Source organism: Phyllobates terribilis, unplaced genomic scaffold (genome assembly GCF_046119375.1).
Source record: "Phyllobates terribilis strain yellow unplaced genomic scaffold, ASM4611937v1 Scaffold_5__5_contigs__length_657084704, whole genome shotgun sequence".
NCBI classification, from domain to species: domain Eukaryota; kingdom Metazoa; phylum Chordata; class Amphibia; order Anura; family Dendrobatidae; genus Phyllobates; species Phyllobates terribilis.
In genome coordinates, this window is record NW_027362765.1 from 83670479 (window position 1) to 83693940 (window position 23462).

The 23462-nt window shown below is 43.3% G+C and overlaps 1 protein-coding gene across 5 annotated transcripts in view; it reads left to right on the plus strand.

The window, feature by feature from the left end:
- PIK3R6 (phosphoinositide-3-kinase regulatory subunit 6) overlaps positions 1 to 23462 on the plus strand; it is a 122707-nt gene that overhangs the window by 68528 nt on the left and 30717 nt on the right. For 4 of the 5 annotated variants that reach the window (XM_073682464.1, XM_073682468.1, XM_073682463.1 and 1 more), the window contains exons 2-4: positions 13108 to 13230; positions 14920 to 15006; positions 18621 to 18712. In XM_073682464.1, coding sequence (XP_073538565.1) covers positions 13218 to 13230; positions 14920 to 15006; positions 18621 to 18712 — 192 coding nt within the window. In that variant the 5' untranslated portion in view covers positions 13108 to 13217. Of the gene's footprint in view, positions 1 to 13107; positions 13231 to 14919; positions 15007 to 18620; positions 18713 to 23462 lie in introns of those variants that run through there. The other variant, XM_073682469.1, reaches the window with a different exon arrangement.

Here is a 23462-nt window from a genome sequence, read left to right on the forward strand (position 1 = left end):
TTCCACAGTAACGGCAATGTTATGTCTGAGAGCAGGTGGGAGGTCTCTTGGTCAGGGATCCTATGCATGCCACACCTCCTGCCCAGTCCTGGGAGGGGAAGAACTTCCCCTATATAAACCTAGGGCTGAGGCAGGGTTAGTGAGTAGAGAAGAAGTAGAGACAGAGAAGCAGATATAGGAAAAGAACATCAGGAGCTCTGTGGGAGCAGTACTACAAGGAGTCAGGGGCTGGCAGCTGCAGAGCTCGCCCTGACTGAAAAGTTATCACCGGACCCGGAGTCCGAGGCTGTGGGGACTAACTCCTATCCAGCAGCAGAAACCGACCGGCAGGGGATTGCAGGTCCTCTGGCCCAGAAACCCGAAGGCACGGTCACACGTGTGGGACCAGCACCACCGTCTTGGAGCGGAAGCTACTAGAAGGCCCAGAGTCACCGGCCATACGGGTGAGCACCACACGGTACACTCAGGGACGTGGGCTACTTATACCCGCCTCTAGCAAGGTAGCCGGAAGAGTATCGTTAGTTTGGGAGGCCTACAACTCCGCCTGGCCAGGGGAGATCCCATCTGCTCAAGGACTGACCAGGCCCCAATCGCTAGCCAGTACTCCGGGAGGGTCTATCTTTGTCACCAGTAAAGACCCTGAACTACACCGTACCGTCTCCGAGTGGTTCCTGCTACCTCCATCATCCACGTCGGCTGCCCTGAGGCCATACCCCTCCCGTTGGGGGTTATACTATCACGCTGCACAATCCTACCACCGGCCTCAGCGGTCTGCCCTGCAGCGGCAGCTCCTTAGCTGTACTCAACGGGTGGCGTAGTCGTCCAACATCTACCGCTAATACAGCGCCACTTAGTCTGACTCCCTGGGCACGGACCGGATCACCGCCACGAGACTACAACCCTCAAGAGATCCGGCTCCGGGTAAGCTCCCGCGTGCGCAACGCAGCGCGACACAGGCCCAGGGGCGCGTCAAACTCACCCAACTATGCCTTTATGGGAACAGAAAAGGGCCTTATACAAATCAGTTCCACAAAGCAGGTAGCTACAATTGTCTACTATGTCTTGTGCTGAAGAATTAAAATTTTCCTTCACTGGAACTAGGAGGCCGAGTCCGACCCCTCAAAAACAAGTCCATAGCATTATCCTTCCTCCACCAAACTGTACAATGCAGTCAGGTGGGTAACATTCTCATGGCATTCTCCAAACTCAGACTTGTCCATCAGATGCCAGATAGAGAAGTGTGATCCGTCAATGCACAGAACACGTTTCCTACAGAGTCCAGTGGTGGCAGCTTTACACCACTCCATCCGGCGCATTGTGCTTGGTGATGTAAGGCTCCATGCAGCTGCTCATCCATGAAGTTCCCGGCAGGGGTGCAATGTTTGTGCTGATGTTAATACCAATTGGAGGTCTGGACTTTGCAGCTATGGACTCAGCAGAGCGTTGGTGACTTTTTTGCCCTCCGTTCCTCAGCATTCGCTCTGTAATTCTATGTGGTTTCCTCTTCATGGCTGAGTTGCTGCAGTTCCTTCTACTTCTCAATAACATCACTCACAGGTGATGGAGGAATTTTTTTTTTTGTTAAACGCATTTTATTGTAAAATGTATTACAGAAAATACAACATACAAAACAACATTGTCAGATACAGTTATTCCAGAAATATTTAGTACAAAAAGGTTGAAGTAGCGTGGCAATTGGAAAGCACACTTTGTAGGTATGGTAAGTATCATCAAAAATGTCAAAACGTCACATACATTTCATAATCAAAAGGCACTGAGTGTGCAAGGGTCGATCACATGTGCTAACATTAGCAATTAATGTCTCAGATTCAATCAAACTAAAAAGAAAGAAAAAAAAATTAAAGACTGAAATTCTGCGGTGGCATAAGCCAGTGTAACATAGCAGCTAGGTTGGAGGAAAGGCATGGAGTGTAGCTGCAGAGTACTGGGTCGAAGATGACCCACACCAATCATCACAGATTTGATTACATTTGTTATGACCCTTACTACAATTTTTGTATATGGCATGTTCATATGGAATTATCGGATTGAGCCATTTATTGCAAGGCTACAACTTTTCTGGTCAAGAATAAAGTTTGGTGTATAAAAATGCTCTAGTAATGTGACCAGAGGTCCTAGTCAAGTTTGCTTAATAAACAAAATGCTGGGGTTAAGGTCAATGGAGTTTCCAAAATGAAGTATATTAGATTGACTACTTCCTTCCCATAGCCGATAAAAGAAGCACTCCCATCAAAGTTAGTATCTTCTTAATATATTGTAGTCATCATATTATATAGCACTGGGTATTTACAATTGCTCAGTTTGCCTTTCTGCCCAGCTAATTCTTCTCTTTTCCATTAGGTCTATGACATCACATGATTAAAAACTGACTAGATGAATCCTTCAAAGCTCTATGTAGAAACAGGAGGTCAATTTTCTCTGCACAAGTCATGAATCACTGCAAAAGTCCCTGGCAGGGTGGAGGAGGGAGCAGCTGGGTAAGGAATTGAAGAGGGGGAAGATAAATGCAGAGACAAGCGACTTCCTGTTTCTATATAGAGGAGAGAAAACAGTAATTAACTGGGTAGAAAGGCAAAATGAGCAATTGTAAGTGCACAGTGTAATATAATATGATGACTGCAATATATTAAGAGGATAAACACTTTGAAGGGAGTGCTTCTTTAAGTAAGAGAAGCATGTAAACAAAATCTGCCTCAGGGAAATATCATCTATCACACCTAGATTAGGTGATTCTATCCATGTGATAAAACAAAAAATGGGCTAAGTAGGATTAACATTAGTTGCAGGGGATACACATGGGTGGGATTCCATAGCCTTCTGCTGTTGTGAACAGGGAATAGTGGAATATTTAAGGAGGAAAAAAACACCAGTGGCTCCTATTAAAGGGCCGCACTTGGCATCAGTGAGCTCTGCACCATCAGCTGTTCTGTCACGTTAGTACAGGCAGACGGCATGGCGGGGGGGGAGGGAGGGGGGTGGGTTTTATACATTTGTACCAATGGGACAGGCTGAAAAACCTAAATTCACTGATTAAGTCATGTGTCCCAATTTTTTTCTCCCTAGTGATCTTAGACATTGAAGAGATTAATAACTACTTTGCTAATGGTCTTGCACAACTCAATTACTCCAACAGATGATAATTTAAGGACATCATATAGAGAAAACAACTATGGCAATTCCTGATGTGGAGATAATAATATAATCAGTCATACGGCCTATGGGAAACCTTGGCACAGACCCTATAAGCTTCATAGGGATTTGAGACAATCGCACTTGCACAAGTAGTTCTGTCTTGTTACCCCATAACCTGTACCAGAACCTCAGATCTCATCGTGAACTTCAAGTTTTGTGGTTGATAAATAAAACACGTAACATTGTTTTAGTGCTTTTGATCATAAAACAATGTGACCGAGTGACGTACAGTAAGTGTACAAACACTGGAAATTGGTCATATTGCCAACATTACCTAGTCCTTAGCTAGCTCTTCCGAAAACAGTCCTACGGCAGTAATCTGCTGATGTGCTGCCTTTGGCAATACATAGTTTCCAGTGTGGGAACTAATGCTGAACCTTGCAGGTGTTTGTTTTCTGTGCTTTTTTCTTGGTTGCAGTTATTTTTAGCTAATGGCGGTTGAGTTTCCTCCCACTTGTTGCAAATCTTGTGACCGGCCATAAAGCTACTGATATATCTGTTGCTTTTTTGTTGTGCAGCTGATAAGAAAACTTACATTTGTAACCAACCACAGATTTGATGCTTCCAGACAAAAGCCTTCCCATGACATGTCTGACGATAGCTCTCTCACAGAGAACACAGGAGCGCTCAGTCAAATGGGTCAACTAATGGCCAGCATTAGTTCACATACAGTAGCTTGCAAAAGTATTCACCCTCTTGGCATTTTTTGTTTTGCTACCTCACAACCTGGAATTTCACAGGTTTTTTTTGAGGGCTTGCATCAGTTCATGTAAAGAACATCCCTGTATTTCGCACCATCCATCATCCCCTCAACCCTGACTATTTTCCCTGTCTTTGCTGCTGAAAAACATCCCCACAGCATGATGCTGCCACCACCACATTTCACTGTGGGGATGGTGTTCTTGGGGTGATGAGCTGTGTTGGTTTGGCGTCAGACATAGCATTTAAGGCTCAAAACGAGCCTTACAATTTTTGAGCGTAAGTAAAGGGTTTTTTCTGCCCACTCTTCCATAAAGGCCACCTCTTTGTAGTGTACGGCTTATTGTGGTCGTATGGAGGGATACTCCAGTCTCTGCTTGGGAACCCTGCAGCTCCTTCAGAGTTAGCTTTGGTCTCTGTGCTGCCTCTCTGATTCAGCCTGGCCAAGGGTTGCATTAGAGTTTTGGTGGGCGTGCCTCTCTTGGCAGGTTTATTGTGGTACCATGCTCTTTCCATTTGATGATAATGGATTTGATGGTGCTCCGGGAATCATCAGAGATTGGAATATATATATATTTTTTTTAATAACCTAAACCTGACTTGTACTTCTCAACAACATTGTCCCTGACTTGTTTGTAGATCTCCTTGGTGTTCATGGTGTTGTTTGGCTAGTGGTGCCTCTTGCTTAATTGTGTTGCAGCCTCTGTGGCCTTTCAGAAAAGGTGTGCATAGACTGACAGCCCATGGGACACTTACACTGCACACAGGTGGACTTCCTTTCACTAAGCATGTGACTTATGAAGGTAATTGCTTACACCAGAAATTTTTAGGGGCTTCATAGCAAAAGAGGTGAATATATATGCACATGCCAATTTTTAGTTACAGTTGAAAGAGAATATAATAAAAATGCGTTAAAACATTCTCTCTCTCTCATTATTCTGGAATTTGGCAAATATTAAAAAGTATGATAATCCTAATTGACCTAAAACGGGAAAGGTTTATTCTGATTTCATGTCAGATATTGAGGAAAAACATGCAGATGTGTCTTTTTATATAGTGTATGTAAACTTCTGGTTTCAACTGTATTTAATCCCATAAATTTAATTTATGCCTATATTTTTCTCACTTCACTTCACTATTTAGTGCTGATGCATCACACACAAATCGGACTACAAAAACACCGGTTGTAATGTAACAAAATAGGTAAAAAGCCAAGGGGGTGAATACTTTTACAAGCCACATATATCAACCAAGTTACGCTCACATTAACGCAATGCTTTCCGTCAAGCACTACGTGGCGATTTCTGTCGAAATCCCAACAGAGCCATTCAACTTGAATGTAGCCGACGGAGTGACTGTGGAACATTTTTGTACACGTGTGAAGAAGACAAATACTGCCAAGATGGAGGACAAACGGTGTCCACAGTAACTCCATCGACTTCATTTAAGTGTATATCTCCGTCTGGTTTCCTATCGGAATACAGGTTGCTGTAGGGATCCCTGAGGTAGTGCACAACGGAGAACCTACTCTAACACAGAATATTAGACTTTATACCAGCTGTGGCTAAACTGTAGGACTCCTGTAAATTTTATATCCATTTTGCATTGTGATAGGTTTGCAAGGTCGAAAGTCTGTAAATTGGATTTGACATGTAAGATTTGACTGCTTGTCTATAAATGTTTCAGGATACTTAAGGTCAAGTTCATGTTACGGGGGATGGGAAAGGATGTTGTGCAGCTCCACAGGAAGCTTTGCTGCATAAAAAACTTGTTGCCATTCAACTCTTTAGTTAATGAACGTCTGCCTGAGTGATGCCTAAATTAATTCTCATCCATGCTGATGCCCATCATCTATATCTATCTATCTATCTATCTAGCATCCAGTCTCAAAGATAAGGAAGAAAATAGTTTCCTGAAACACCTAAAGTTTCCCCGTACACTTTTATTTTGTGGAGAGTCCAAGTACTTTTGGTAGGTTTACATTTACAGTTATTAATTACAACCTAAAGGCTACAATACAAACACCCTTATCCCCTTTAAAGACTTATACCATTTTGGGGTGGCGGAATAGGAGAAAAAAAGCAATTAGGCATTGTTTTTTGGGGTTTCTGCTTCTGTACGCTATAAATAACATTAAAACTTTACTATCAGGATCGAGAATATTACAGTGATTCCAAATGTATATAGTTTTTGTTATGTTTTACTACATTTGCGAATGAAAAACATAAAATAGGTAATCAACAAAGATAATGAAAAAAAAATTATTGTGCACTTGTGGGTTTTTTGAGGCGGGAGGAACAAAAACAATCTAGCATTTCTTTTTTTTTTTCATTACAGATTTCACAGTGCAGAATAAATAATTTTTTTGTTCAGGTATTGACGGATCATGCAATACTAATTATATTTATTTTATTTTTTTCCAAGATAAAGAAACGAGGAAAAAATTTATTTAATTTTTTTTTACTTAGAACTTTTTTTTTTTCTCTATCAGCTTTATAGATTTCTTTTACAATTTGTTTTTGTCCTGCTTCAACACAGAAAAGGGCCTCTTAAAGGGGTTGAAAAGTACTACTATATTTTTTCAGACCTCAGTGACTTACTGGTTAGTAGAGTTGAGGAAAAAGTTTTGCAGGACCCTAGTCCAGCTGCCATGTTGGTACTGTGTTGCTGGACCTGAGCCCTGTGAGCCTACTCCTAACTGCTGGCATACCTAGACCAGAGTGCTGCAATTTTTTTGATGAACTAATGGTTAGACTATTAGGGTGCATTCGCATGAAAGCTCGTTTGACCAAAATTTTGCAATCCAAACAGGCTGCCGATCAACCCGCGAATGAGCAGGATGCCGCAAGGTGGAGGGGGATTTGCATGGCTCTGGTCTGGCGGCCACAGACCACCGACATGGCTGCTTGACCAGAGTCCTGCAAATCTTTCTGCTCTAACCAATAAGTCAACTCCTTTTAATGACTGACAATAGCGCTATTTACGGCAGCTGTTAAAAAGCCTTATTGCGTGTCTGAGAAGAACCTAACAAAAAAATTGCTGATTTTTTTTAAAGAAATCAATAAAGTTTATAGAGAAAAAATTAAAATGTTCCAAGCTTGCTTGTTGCACGATAATCTTGCAGTCTAAACTGGCGAACAAGCAAAATGCGGCGTGGAATGATCTGAGCTGCACAAAAAATACATTGTGTTCAGCAGCGCAATGTCCTGTGTAAACAGGACCTGTGCTGCCGAGAGCAATGGCAGACTATTTTGCTCGGATCCTGCAGTTACAATATGTACTACTTTATTTGTTTTGTCCACTATTCTGGTTAGCCAGTAGAATAGGAGCTGATGGAGTAACACACAACTGCTTATCAGACACACACAGCTTATTTATGGTCTGTTACAAACAAGAAACATAGGTCAGTATAGGGGGCTCATTTACAATGCAACATTATCGTGAAGTGTTCTTAGGAAGGCTTTTTTCTTGATCTTCTTGCCTTCTAAATAGGTTGCCGATTACCAGACGAAAGAGCAAAAATGCTTGTTTGCTGGGTGAAATTATCTTTTGCGCTGAATTCTGTGTAAACAGGACCTGTGCTGCCGAGAGCAGTGGGAATAATCTCCTACAGATCGTTCACTGCACATCTGAAGATCAGTCCGCTTGTGTAAACAGGTTATTAAAAAGTGGCTGGTCTCTGGTCATTTAATTTCGCTGGTCGGTTCATGTACACGAACTTTAAGAGCTGTACACACAAAGTGGTAGAATTTTTTATTTTCCCAGTGAAAACTATTATTAAACTTGCTTGAAAGTGACCGGTGCTTTCTGTAACTTATCTTAATGAGAGGTGGGGTCTTTTGGGGGTGATGAAACTAGTAAAGGAAGTCAACATAAACGTTGAAACTTCACAATAATCCTCAAGAACGTCTCTACATGTTATGCAAGACACCACCTTATACAACAGTTTATACTTCCCTATTTAGATCCTCAGGGTCCCTAACCAAAAACTACACTTACCAAAGAAGCTTTTTGGTCTAAAAGAAGTGAACACTCACCACAGAAAAGTAATTTTTTGTTTTAAATCAGGATATAAAGAAAAAGGGTAATTAAAATAATGTAATGTTTCCCGTGTTAACGCGACACCAGCGCAGTATCTGTAGCATTGAGTTCCTCTACAAACCAGCTTTTATGCGTATGTATGTATTTTTAGATGAAAAACAGGAACCTGAACCACTTATTGAGATATCTTTAGTTGAGGATTTGTTTTTCAGCAGAAGAAAACAAAAAAAAACCTTCCTTTCCCCCTCAAAGCCTTTGATCAAAAGTTTTCTTTTCTTGGCACAATGTTAGAGACGATATTTGCTTTCCGGCAACCTAGTACTCTTTGTGCGAGCTTCCTATGTCAGAAAAATTTGGCTCAAGTATTTTCAATAAAATACAGGAAGGTTGTCACTCTCTTGCATATGTGTATCGGTCCAGGAGCCTGGATGGGGAAGCAAGAGTTTTTGTTTTTATGTAACGGGAAGATTGCTCGAAAAAAGATGTGTCATCAGCAAATCCTGAAGACCTGTAGTTTTCACACGGGTCACTGAGTCTTAGATTCAGCTGACACTACCTGCTCTGTAGAGATCACGTCTCACCAGTCATCTCATAATCATCGCAGGAAATAAGTTGTAACACCATTATTATAGAGCTGGGGGCAGATAACGCAGGATACACTATCATCTCCTCCTCCCTGTGACCTAAACACAGATCAGAAACTATGCCCACAACACTCTCCAGAAGAAGCCACAATATCAGAAAAAAAAAAACGTATTAATATGTGGTTTAAGTTGGTAAGAATATATGTAGCTGATACTTTCCTTTTAAATTGAACATGAAGGTATAGTCTAAAATTGACAAATGCTGCTTCCTTTTGGAGACTCTGTGGTATCCTCCCCAAAGATATTACTCATCGCTGGTGGATACTGAAGTCACATTCAATACTCTGAACAGACACTGTTTTTTTTTAATACCATTAGTGAGAGATAGAACTGAAATATGGGCAAAGTATCAGAACATGCGTCTTAATCACTGAATTCAGGTTTTTCATTTAGGTGTATAACATTAGGCCCCATTGCACCCAGAGTATAACATCCAGACCCTTGGTATATAACATCCAGACCCATTACCTTTGGTGTAAAATATGCGGCCCCATTGTCCCCAGTGTTTAACATCCGGCTTCATGTCCCCCCCCCCCAGTGTATAACATCCAGCCCCACTGCCCCAGGGGAAAACATCCAGCCCCTGGTGTATAACATCCGGCCCCTCACCCCCCGGTATATAGCCTCTGGCTCCTTGCCCCCAGTGTATAACATCCTGTCCAACTGACCCCAGTGTATAACAACCTGTCCCACTGCTCCCAGTATATAACATTCAGCCCCGTTTCCCCCACTGTATAACATCCAACCCCACTGCCCCTGGTATATAACATCCAGCCCTATTGCCCCCAGTGTATAACATACGGCCCCATTTCCCCCAGTTTATAACATTCCGCTCCATTGCCCCCCCCCAGTATATATCATCCGGCCCCATTTCCCCCAGTGTACAACATCCAGGCCCACTGCCCCCAGTGTACAACATCCGGGCCCACTGCCCCCAGTGTACAACATCCGGGCCCACTGCCCCCAGTGTACAACATCCGGGCCGCTGCCCCCAGTGTACAACATCCGGGCCCACTGCCCCCAGTGTACAACATCCGGGCGCACTGCCCCCAGTGTACAACATCTGATCCCACTGCCCCCAGTGTATATCATCCGGCCCCATTGCCCCCACTGTACAACATCCAGCCCCATTATCTCCAGTGTATAACATCCAGCCCCACTGCTATCAGTGTATAACATCCGGCCCCACTGCCCCTGGTATATAATATCCAGCCCTATTGCCCCCGTTGTATAACATCCGGTCCCTCGCCCCCAGTGTATAATATCCGGTCCCATTTTCCCCAGTGAACAATATCCGGCCCCATTTCCCCCAGTGAATAACATCCGGCCCCATTTTCCCCAGTGAATAACATTCAGCTCCATTGCCCCCCAGTGTATAACATCCAGTCCCACTGCCCGTAGTGTATAACATCAGGTCACACTGCCCCCCAGTGTATAATATCCGGCCCCATTACCCCTAGTCTATAATATCCGGCCCCGTTACCCCCAGTGTATAACATCCAGGCCCACTGCCCCCACTGTATAACATATGATCCCACAGCCCCTAGTGTATAACATCCAATCCCACTGCCCCCAGTGTATAACATCCGGCCCCATTGCCCCCAACGTACAACATCCAGCCCTATTTCCTCGAGTGTATAACATCCAGCCACATTGCCCCCAGAGTATAACTTCTGGCCCCACTGCCATCAGTGTATAACATCCGGCCCCATTTCCCCCAGTTTATAACATTCAGCTCCATTGCCCCTCAGTGTATAACATCAGGTCACACTGCCCCCAGTGTATAATATCCGGCCCCATTACCCCCAGTGTATAACATCTGACCCCATTTCCCCCAGTGTATAACATCCGGCCCCTCACCCCCTGGTGTATAACATCTGGACCCTCGCCCCTGGTGTATAACATTCAGCCCCTCGTCCCCGGTATATAACATCTGGCCCCCCGTTATGACGTCTATCATTACTAACATGTTAACATATGACAGGACGGCTGGTGGTGCAGAGTTGCCTGAGATCAACACATTCCTGTAATAGGAGCCACCGGTGTAACTAGTCCGTTCATGACATTTCTTCCTCCTAAATATCCCACTATCACTTGTGAGTGATATTATTGCGAAGGGAACCGCAGCAACTCAGCCACAAAGTGGAGACCACGTAACGTTACAGAGTGGGGGGCCAAGTGCTGAGGAGCAGAGGGCAGAAAAGTCATCCTGATTTGTTCCCCATGACTGTGCCCAGTGCACAAGTTCCTTAAAAGATAAAGGTTGGGGGTGTTTGGTGGAAGAACATGACCGGCCGTACAACTCAATCCAACGTGTTTGGGATGAAGTAGAACGGAGATTGTGAGCCCGGGCTCTCCCCATCATCAGGGTCTGACCTCACAAATGCTCTTTTTGAAGCAGTGATCAAAGCAAAAGGTGGCTACTTTGAAGAACCTAGAATATAAGACATATTTTCAGTTGTTTCACACTTTTTTGTTAAGTATATAATTCCACATGTGTTAATTCATAGTTTTGATGCCTTCAGTGTGAATGTACAATTTTCATAGTCATGAAAATACAGAAAAATCTTTAAATGAGAAGGTGTGTTCAAACTTTTGGTCTGTACGGTATATATATATATATATATATATATATATATATATATATATATATATATATATGCGCGTGGGGAGTGCGTAGTGAGCAGTGAATATTTATTTTCCTTAATAGCGCGCACACTGTACCTGCAGCGCGGCTCCTGGTAAGTATGGCACCCCTCATTCCTCTTCCTGGTAAGTATGGCACCCCTCATCCCTCTTCCTGGTAAGTATGGCACCCCTCATCCCTCTCGCTGGTATGTATGGCACCCCTCCTCCCTCTTCCTGGTATGTATGGCACCCTTCCTCCCTCTTCCTGGTATGCTTGGCACCCCATGATCCCCATCACGCCGCACACAAAAAAGAAACAATTATTCTCACCTCCTCTCTCCTCCAGTGCTGCGTCCTGCTCTGTTGCCGACAGGGATCTCACTGTGTGAGCCGCACATGGCGTTACTGCCATGCGCCCTCACCCTGTGAGATGCTGCCGCTCTGCGGTCTGTGTGCCCACTATTAAAGACCATAAATATTCACTACAATCCACTCCCATAGGAGCCGCGCTGTGGGTACAGTGTGCGCGCTATTAAACGTGAGTGAATGGTCACTGCTCCCCACGCACACCAGGAAGAGGGATGAGGGGGGCCATGCATACCAGGACCAGGAAGATGGGTGTCAAGCATACCAGGATGGAGGGGTGCCAAGCATACCAGGAAGAGGGATGAGGGGGACCATACATACCAGGATGGAGGGGTGCCAAGCATACCAGGAAGAGGGATGAGGGGTGCCATACATACCAGGAAGAGGGATGAAGGGTGCCATACATACTTGGCTGAGGGATGAAGGGTGCCATACATACCAGGATGAGGGATGAGGGGGGGCATACATACCAGGATAGGGATGAGGGGGGGTATACATACCAGGATAGGGATGAGGGGGGGGCATACATACCAGGATGAAGGGTGCCATATACACCAGGATGGGAATGAGAGGGGCCATACATACCAGGATGAGGGATGAAGGGTGCCATACATACCAGGATGGGGATGAGGGGTGCCATGCATACCAGGATGGGAATGAGGGCCACATATAACAGTAAGGAGAGGGTCATATATACCAGGATGGGGGATATTAACAGAATTGGGGGACATTACCCCTATAACAGTGTCAGCAAAAGACCCCCTTCCCCTTAATAGGGCATCACGACCACATTTTTTGCTTACATTTTTTTTCTATTTTCCTCCTCTAAAACCTAGGTGCGTCTTATGGTCCGGTGCGTCTTATAGTCCGAAAAATACGGTATATAAATGGAATGAAAGTCTAAGTATGACACTTAAAAAGTTCATCCATTAAAAGGGAATGTCCACCTTTGGGGACTTTTTTTGTAATTAAATACCTGTATTGTATGGTAAATATAATTTTTTAATTGTGTTTCACTCAATTTTGCACCACTAGTCTTCTATAGCCTCTGTGTTGGTGGCTACAGAATCTATCAGACAGCTTGTTCTCATGGTCTAATGGGAGAGTTTATACAGCTATTATCTGTCTTTGTTTAGCCCCTTTCAGCCGGTTTATGACCACAGACCACATCAAAGTTGAATGTGCAACAAAACAAAGAATAGGGCAACATTTTTAATTAAACTTGAATAGCAAAAATCATTTTTTTCCCCCTAATACACGCATTTAAGTAAATAAAAAAAATATAACAAAATAGTCCTCAGAGGTACACAACCACTTTACTCTATCTTTTATCCTTCATTAAGCATGGCCCTAGGGAACATTAATATCGGCAGTCCCATCATAGGGACAATGATGCTCTTAGGTCATCGCAGTCCTAAATTGTGGTCCTGATCTTCCAGTGTGACTTGTTGGGATAAATGGAAAAAGTGATATGCATCATCAAATGCTAATAACCATTTATGCTTTATGTATACAGGCTCCTACTGAAAACGTACAAAAAGTTTCACTCTCAGGACAAGTGACCAGGAGGACATTCTGGAACGCTGACTGTTGATTTACAACCACTGGCCAATAAATGCCTTCTCTATGGACCTCTCAGGTAATACAGTCTATATTACCAAATGATTGTAAGGGACCAGGGTAAACTACTAACTTAACACAAGTACATTGCTATGGTAGATACCACTTATCTGAGCAGCAGTGAAAGCTCTTTCAGAACTCATATCAAGGTGGGTCATCAACCATATGTCACCTTGGTAAAGCCTCAGAAACTATCCTACCACTTAGTTGAACAAAGGAAGCTGCTAAGTGAACAAGTCGACAAGATTTATAGATAATTGAGTTTTGTTGATTTCTGTTGTTCTTACTAAATACAACGTCTGTGGTTTTCTCTAAGACATTCGTTCATTTGGGCAACATCATTGCATTCTTTGTACAACCTTTCCGAGATTATGACGGATGCAGGGTTTTTGATTAGTAATGTAAAATCAATCTAAAATGGCTTGCATTTTTTTTTTTTTTTTACTTTTTGTGAATTCTTCTTATATTATACATGATAGCATATGGGTGCAATGGGCCCACTAGAGTTGATGTACAGGGCCAGATTAGAGGTGTTGTGATGAACGAGCTGGCAGAATCAATGCATCACCAGGAACGTACAGATAAATTGTAAGAAAAAGCGTCTCACCTTGCTGTTTGTAAGCGGCCGCTTTACCTGTCCATTCCAGGAGACATCAATCAAAGTAGTCCAGATGAAAGTAGCTGTTATCCAGTCCCTGTTCGGGCGCCAAATTTGTACAACGGACCCACCAGAGTTGATGTGCAAGGCCAGATTAGAGGTGTTGTGATGAACTAGATCAGATAATTAATACAGCACACACACACACACGTATTGTCCAGCAAGAGATTCCGCTTTAATAACATGCGGGTGGGGTTTAAATACACCCCTTACAGAAAAGGCTTTATGCCAAGAAGCAAGCAACCGTTTTGTGGGATTTAGAGATAGATGTGTCTAGTTCGATCCAGTTTCTCAGGGACTTTGAATGTGTAGAAGGGGTTCTGTGTAAAGGTGCTACGTGACAGATTTAGAGTATAAAATGGGGACCGAGAAGACAAAATGAATCCTGATTTCCCACACAGAGAATGTCCCAAACTCATGATATCTCACCGCACAGGACAGAACGTGGACACATATACCGCCGAACATCACATAAACAAATATCCCTAAAAGAAGGCATAATGCCAAAACGTCAGATTTAAATTTTCTGCTATTCCTACATGTCGGCTGTGAATAAAAATTACACTTTAATCCAGTCTCATCTCAAGTGTTATATCTGTAGTGCTGAATGGCCTACTATTCCTTCCGTGTACCTCTTCTTGGAATGAGGGGTGCGAAACTTCTAATTCTTTACACTGATAGACTTAGAGCGTAAAATGGGTACTGAGAAGACAAAATAGATCCTGATTTCCCACATAGAGAATGCACCAAGCTAATGATATCTGTGTAACCTGCGTCTAGATAGCAGTTTCCTTTTCATCTAAGCCAGTTAACCTACCTGCATGATTTTGGATTATAGTATGATGTCCTGGTCAGAAATAAAAACCTCAAGCCACCACAATACAAAGTGGCAAGAGAGTAGAGACAAGTCTACAAGTTCACAAGAAAATATTAGTCTTCGCCAAATTGGGTTATTGTGCCCCAATTATGCCAACAAGCGTACCCAGAAAGTGAACAACCATAAAAAAAATGCTTAAATCGACCTAAAGCCATTTTTTATATCTTCCTCAGCGACCGAGTCAGACATGGTTTATCAAAAGGTTCAAGCGATTCTTCGAGGTCTTGACATTCAACATCCAACACAGCGGTCGGACCCAGGTAAACTGGGGGTTGAAGGAGAAAAATTTGGGGGAAAAGTTAAATCAAAAAGTCAACCAAAAATAAACAAGTAGATAGCCATCCCATAGAAAATTATATATTTTTTTCACCATTTTACTATGTATGGAATAGCACAGTCAGCAGTGAAATCCCAAATAACATACAAAAAGGTTTACTCAACTCTCAACGGTGGCTTGAAGGACACTCTTTTGGCCTCGTTCAGTAGCTTGGGAGTCTACAGGTGCATCTCACTAAATTAGAATATCATCAAAAAGTAAATTTATTTCATTTCTTCAATACAAAAAGTGAAACTCATATATAGAGTCATTACAAACAGAGTGATCTATTTCAAGTGTTTATTTCTGTTATGTTGATGATTATGGCTTACAGCCAATGAAAACACAAAAGTCATTATCTCAGTAAATTAGAATACTTTATAACAACAGCTTGAAATTTTTTTTTAAAATACGAAATGTTGGCCTTCTGAAATGTTAGATATGTTCAGTAAATGCACTCAATACTTGGTCGGGGCTCCTTTTGCATCAATTACTGCATCAATGTGGCGTGGCATGGAGGCGATCAGCCTGTGGCACTGCTGAGGTGTTATGGAAGCCCAGGTTGCTTTGATAGCAGCCTTCAGCTCGTCTGAATTGTTGGGTCTGGTGTCTCTCATCTTCCTCTTGACAATACCCCATAGATTCTCTAAGGGGTTAAGGTCAGGCGAGTTTGGTGGCCAATCAAGCACAGTGATACTGATGTTTTTAAATCAGGTATTGGTACTTTTGGCAGTGTGGACAGGTGCCAAGTCCTGCTGGAGAATGAAATTTCCATTTCCAAAAAGCTTGTCGGCAGAGAGAAGCATGAAGTGCTCTAAAATTTCCTGATATACTGCTGCGCTGACTTTGGTCTTGATAAAACACAGTGGATCTACACCAGCAGATGACATGGCTCCCCAAACCATCACTGATTGTGGAAACTTCACACTAGACCTCAAGCAGCTTGGATTGTGTGCCTCTCCACTCTTCCTCCAGACTCTGGGACCTTGATTTCCAAATGAAAATTGGAACTCTGGGATCTTGTGGAGTGTGTCAATGACTGCCTTCTGGACATCTGTCAAGTCAGCAGTGTTCCCCATGATTGTGGAGCCTACTGAAACCAACTAAGGGACCTTTTTAAAAGTGCAGCCCTCCAAAGAAATGCCACAGAACACCATTACTGACCCACTACCAAACCAGTCATGCTGAAGGATGTTGCAGGCAGCAGATTGCTCTCCACGGCGTCTCCAGACTCTGTCACGTCTGTCACATGTGCTCAGTGTGAACCTGCTTTCATCTGTGAAGAGCACAGGGCACCAGTGGCGACTTTGCCAGTCCTGATGTTCTGTGGCATTTCTTTGGAGGGCCGCACAGCCCTCCATGTGCTCGCCAGAGGTAGCCTGACTGCCATCAGGTACTGAGGTGAGATCCTCAGACCCCTTGTGAGACCATATGCTCGTGCGGTTGGCCCTGGGTTCCTCCTAATGCAGGACAATGCCAGACCTCATGTGGCTGGAGTGTGTCAGCAGTTCCTGCAAGATGAAGGCATTGAAGCTATGCACTGGCCCACCCGTTCCCCAGACCTGAATCCGATTGAGCACATCTGGAACATCATGTCTCACTCCATCCACCAACGTCACGTTGCACCACAGACTGTCCAGGAGTTGGCGGATGCTTTAGTCCAGGTTTGGGAGGAGATCCCACAGGAGACCATCCGCAACCTCATCAGGAGCATACCCAGGCGTTGTAGGGGGCTCATACAGGCACGTGGAGGCCACATACAATACTGAGCCTCATTTTGACTTGTTTTAAGGACATTACATCAAAGTTGGATCAGCCTGTAGTGTGTTTTTCCACTTTAATTTTGGGGGTGACTCCAAATCCAGGCCTCCATTGGTTAATAAATTTGATTTCCATTGATGATTTTTGTGTGATTTTGTTGTCAGCACATTCAACTTTGTACAGAACAAAGTATTCAATGAGAATATTTCATTCATTCAGATCTAGGATGTGTTATTTGACTGTTCCCTTTATTTTTTTGAGCAGTGTAGATCACTCTGATTGTGATGACTGTATATAATATGAGTTTCACTTTTTGTATGGAAGAACTGAAATGAATTAACTTTTTGATGATATTCTAATTTAGTGAGATGCACCTGTATGTTTGACTTTTGTGTTGAGAACTTTCCAAGTGAACAACTGCAAAATGCAGCATGAAAGGAGGTAAATGTGCTAGTAGTTAACATTTTGTGTGTAAATACTTTATTGTTTTGACTTGATCTTTAATGGCTTTTCTCTGAGTAGTTTTCCAGTGTTTTATAACATGTTAATTAGTTGCAGTGTCTGGAATGTGTCAATAAAAGTCAAAATTGTCTAGTTTTGTAAAGCGGTCCATACGAGATAGCTGTCAGATGAATGTCCGATCAGTAGACAGCCATCACTCCCGACACATACAAATGAGCTTTCTGCTTGTATGACCAGACATATGTTTTCAATGTGGAGAAATCCGCTGTCAGACACTTTTGGCAGCAGCTCTTCTTCTCTAGCAACAAAAGGATTAGACATTGGAGTGGAGATGAGCAAAATGGTTCGCAGGACCCTGATCCAGGTCAGTACTCCTTGGCCACTGGACGGGAGCATTGTAAACAGCCCCCAACCTCCTGTCATCATCGGCTCCTCTTTTAAGTAGCCGACCTGGGGCTTAGTGAAAGGTGCAGCCACAGATGCCAACAGTTAGGGGGCGGTCAGTAGGGCTCCCATCCAGCGGCCAAGGAGTACTGACCTGGACCAGGGTCCCGTGAATCAATTCACTCAATTGCTAGCATTGAGATTCCAACTGTCCTATCCTTACTTTCCCTGACATGTCAGGTGAGAGTCAGGAGGTCCGCCATACACATGAGATGGTTGGCTGGTCCCACTAAAATCGGTGCGGTTGGATGACTTGTCTAATTTCTATGGTGCCCTAAAGGTTTATTCTCATGTTTACAGCTATATACAGAACTGTAGACAGTGAAAAATTAAGCAAGTTTACAATTCACTTTCCATTTCTCCCTGCCTCCATTCTCCTCCTCTCTCTAATTGTTTATTTTTTTCTGTACTGCTTGTTGCCTTGGTTCTGACCATCTCCACAGTCCATCTGTGGTGGCCACCTCTTAGGCAGGGAGCGCAGTGCTCCCAAGCTCCTTTTACAGAGCTGGTAATGACAGCTCTGAATCTGGCCAGGATTGCTGAATCACGCTATTCGTTCCTGATCCCACCCAGCTTCAATGCCGCTTTTAGGTCAGCAGCATAACAATGCTGCTAGTCTGAACTGTCAGTCAGGAGCGCTGTGCCAGCAAGCAGGGGCAAGGGAGCGTTGTGCTCCTGAAGATAGATCATGAGACTAGGCCTTTAGATCTCTATAAGAACAAAGCTCGGTTGGACAGTGGCTCTGCTTGATTTGGGGCAGCAGCGTGGATCCCAAATCCAATTCTACATTGGGTCTGCTCATAATGACCGGTTGGTAGATCATATCAAGAGATAGGTGGGCCATAAAACATTACAGAAATAAGAGGTCATTCTTATAATGTTCTGTGACAGGAATGCTGAGATGGACTCTTCACAAGAGCTTGGATCGGAACCCGAACAGTGGAAACATTATGGTTGGAGTTATCATTAAAGAGTTGGAGAAGGTATGTGTTACACACACGCCACTAGTTTCAGATAAGGGCGAGACAGGTTACATGAATTCTTTGGAATCCTGGGGGAACCGTTACTCAGGGCGACCATAGACCATGTGCTGCAGCTTCTCTCAGGCACACAGGGATATTGACTCTCAGGCACAGACACGTAGGTTGTTTCACTTGCTGACCAGACACACTTGACAAGAGTTCTCATAAACGGTAGAGCAGTAGCATTTAATAAGAAGCCGCACAGCCAGTGCAAGTTAAGTCTTATGAGCAATAGGCTCCAGAAACTGTTTCCTTAGCAGCACAGCAGTTCACAGTCTTCCCAGTAGTTCAGGACAGCACAGTTCTTATACAAAGGCACATTAATGAACACAGCATTCTTTACAGCACAGTGTGATGGAGGAGGGGGGAGGGTTTGCTGAGGGAGATGATCCCTGTTACACCATTTCTTCCAGTCCTTATCTTTCTGCCTGACAATACTTTGCACTGCTAGTTCAGGAACTCTACCTGACCTGTGCATAGCTTCACTCCTGACTTGAATCCTTTTCACTTGTAGGGGCGCTTGTGTGAAATACAGAACACACACACCACCTTTCACTTCGGCTCCAGCCAGACATTAAACAACTTCCCCACAATCCCCCTGGGGCTCTACTAAAACACTCCCCTTCTCCTGTGACTGTGTTAACCCCTCTAGTTGCTGGATGCTTCTGGAGCACAACACTTCCTGTCTCATGTGCTTGTGTTACTTCTAATAGTTGCTGAATATTTTTAAAGCAACAGCAGTGCTTGTGACTGTCACACTCTGCAATAGCACTGCTTCTGCAAGTCACATATGAACATTTGATACTAACACCATTAGATTCCAGAGAACCATACATTATGATATACATAGTAAACCAGGAAGGGCGACCATGAGATGACTAGATACAGTAATGATCTAGGAACTGAAATTCAGCTGTGGCTTGAGCTTATATGTTATGTATTAGAAAGATGTCTTTCCCAAAAGCCAACATGTTACTTTTCACGTCTCGGGAGGAAGAGAAGAAGTATAGAAGTCACTTACTGTACATTTTATAAATATCAGAAATGTAAGCTGCCAGATATTACATTTTACAATAAGGGACTGTATAATAGTGAGATGTAATATGTTTCATAGTCATATGCAAGGCTTTATGACTGATAGTCCAGTGGGAAAGCATATAGTCCTTTTTGACCCAATGGCGCTATGCCTTGTGGCTGGTAACCCAGTAGCAAGATTAACATTTCCTGGGTAAGATTCTGTACCCGATGACCAAGTTCTCCTCCCCAATGACCCATTTGTGCAAGGGATATATTCATCATTTAGTCCAAAATAAATCAGAGAGCATATAGTTTCCATTAATGGTATAGCAACAGGATTTGTTATAATGACCAATAGATGCCACTGACATCGGCATCTATTTAGTGGACAGAGCCCTGTTGCACACTGTCATGTATGAAGAAGTGGCTGCTACATTCTTCTCTACGGGAGCTCTGTAAATTGTCGAGCATTCTGGGACCCACATCTCACAGGTTTTTATGACATATCCTAACGATATGCCATAAGTGTCCCAGATGGGTCAATCCCTTTAAAGTTATACCCTACCCACAGGATAGGGAGTAACTTGATAATTGGGGGTCAGACCATGGGGATCCAGAGTGAGAATAGGACGCTTTGCAGTCCTGCCTTCATCAGAGCTTGGGTGCGCATGCTCGACATCACGATTCATTCATTGTCTATTAGACTACCAGAGAAAGCCGAATAAAGCACTTTACTATGTCTGGCAATGAATGGAGCAGAGGTCGAGCTGAGACCAGTTCTCAGATTCCCAGATCCCTGATCTCGGAAATTGCTGGGGGTCTCAGAGGTCAGACCTCAATGATCAGTGGTTATCCTCTATTCTATAGGTGGGGGATCACTTGATATTTTAAAGGTAGCCATACACTTTCTCACTTGAATGCTTATTTGGCCAACAACCATTGCTTCCAACACCCTCATACACATGCTGCTGAGTTCAATAGGGAAAGGGGAATGAGCAGTAGCTCAGTATTTTGGGAATATAAAAATACAACAGCCCAAACATTTTCTTCAGTCAACATTTAATATCAGAGGAAAGTAAATTCATTCCTATTCAGGTACACATTAGATGGCCAGCTGTTTCGGCTAGCAATAAACTTATGTGAATAGCTACCAGTCAGAATGAACCCATTATCAGTACCGTATCTAATCAAGATATCTAATCCAGCCCCCTGTGATCATCTGGCATGCATCTAATCTCCAGTGATAAGCAAGTTTTCTGTAGCAACCCAATAAATTACCGTCCTATAGGTACTGACACAGCGAAGTGACTCAGAGGGATTATGGTATGACCACTCATACAGACACGACAATAGATGTAGTCTTTCCAGACACGTAAGATGTAGAATGCCGTGGTGTCTTTTGAGGTTTTGCTAACTAAATAGCATTTCCTGAAAGCTCGGAGTTTGTGGAAGAAAAAGCTCCCAGTGAGCTTAGTTTACGGGACAGACTCAATGACTTTTGGTCACTAAGAAGAGATCTGCTTGAAAACAGGAAGAAATAAAAAAAAAATTATGTCTTAATACTGTAACTTCCAGATACCATCTAACTCCGGCTTTGCTAAACAAAGCAACCCTCTTGTTTAGTAACTATTTTAGTAGCTAACGACAACACATATATGAACAACCACCAGTAGATAAAAATATTTAGAATATGATTAAAAAAAAAAAACAACTAGATTTACTCACTGTCCCTGGGTCCAGTTGTGAATATCTAGTGCTGCTCAAGGTGTTAAATATTGGCTGCGGCACTGACATGTTGACAGCCAATCAGTGAGCTCAGCAGGTACGGAGGGAGAATTCCATCTGAATGAGCAGAGCTGCTGAGCTCACTGACTGGCTGTCGATGTGACGTCAACACCATAGACAATATCGAAAACCAGGAGCAGCGCCGGAGACTCAATGCCAAATCTGGGGAGGTTGAGTCTAGCGTGGTTTGCTTGTTTTTTTTTATTACAAACTGCAACCGGGAACCAAGATTTTGTGAAAGGGGACACCCCCTTTAAAGGGAACCTGTAAGCGGATTCATGCTGGCCAAACCAATCATGCTGTAATTATGCAGCCCAGGCTCTGATTCATGCTGCTCACGGTGTGGGAAACATGAATCAGCTAATAAGGTCCCTTTTAAATGCTATTGATACCTTGAAATGGGTAAAAAAATATTTTCATATGTTAGTGGTTTTCTTCATTAATTTTTAGACCTACAGATATGCAGTTGGCAGCCCAGAACCAAGTTTCAGATTTTTTCTTGTGGAAGTGTCTCCTCCAGTAATGTTGGCTGGATGTGAGGTCTGCAAGTCTCTCCCAGTAATATAGGCTGGATGTGAGGTCTGTGTGTCTCTCCCAGTAATATAGACTGTATGTGAGGATTGTGTGTCTCTCCCAGTAATATAGGCTGGATGTGAGGTCTGCATGTTTCTCCCAGTAATATAGGCTGGATGTGAGGTCTGTGTCCCCCTCACAATAATATAAACTGGATGTGAGGTCTGCCAGTCTCTCCCAGTAATATAGGCTAGATGTGATGTCTGCCAGTCTCTCCCAGTAATATAGGCTGGTTGAGAGGATTGTGTGTCCCTCACAGTAATATAGACTGGAGGTGAGGTCTGCATGTCTCTCCCAGTAATATAGATTGGATGTGAGCTATGTGTGTCTCTCCCAGTAATATAGGCTGGATGTGAGGATTGTGTGTCTCTCCCTGTAATATAGGCTGGATGTGAGGTCTGTGTGCCTCTCCCAGTAATATAGGCTGGATGTGAGGTCTACCAGTCTCTCCCAGTAATATAGGCTAAATGTGAGGTTTGCATGTCTCTCCCACTAATATAGGCTAGATGTGAGGTCTGCATGTCTTTCCTAGTAATATAGGTTGGATATGAGGTATCAGCCAAAACTGGAAGATTAAATTGAATTTTTGGAGGTACCTAGAAACCACAATTAAAGGAAATCTGTCACCACATTTGACCTATCTAAACTATTAATATGGGCATACAGGTTATAGACTGCTGTTACATTTGTATACTTGTTGGAGACAGCAGGGGCAGAATACTACTCTCAACATTGTCACTTGCTCGCGCTGATATCAGCAGAAGCAGGGGACAGTGATGAGACTTGCCTACAGTAGCCGGTGCTTGGGAACAGTGCTAACTAACCCCTTAGTGACCAATATACGTCTTTTTACTGACCTGCGATATAAGAGACTAGCATTTTCCGACAGGTGACAATCCTGTAGCTGTCACCTGTACACTATAGCTGACAACTTGCTGCATCAGCCACAATCAGTGTTGGCAACAACCATGCATGTTTAACCCCTTAGATTCTGCTGTGAATAGTGACTACAGAATCAAAATAGTTAACAGAGTGTGAGGGCTCCCTCTTTAACCTCATCGGCACCCTGAAATCTTGATTGTGTGGTCCTGATGTTTGCCATGGCAGGTAATGGCCAAATAACAGCTTTAGAGTCTGCCGGCTATAGCAGCCTGTTCAGAAGTTATCAAGATTTAGGTGGTAAAAATAGACTTTTTCATTCTTGTCATGTCAGTTTCTATTACTTGCTTAACCACTTCGCGCCAGAGCCTGTTTTTGCCTTCGTGACCAGGCCAATTTTTTCAATTCTGACCACTGTCACTTTATGAAGAAATTACTCTGGAATGCTTCAACGGAT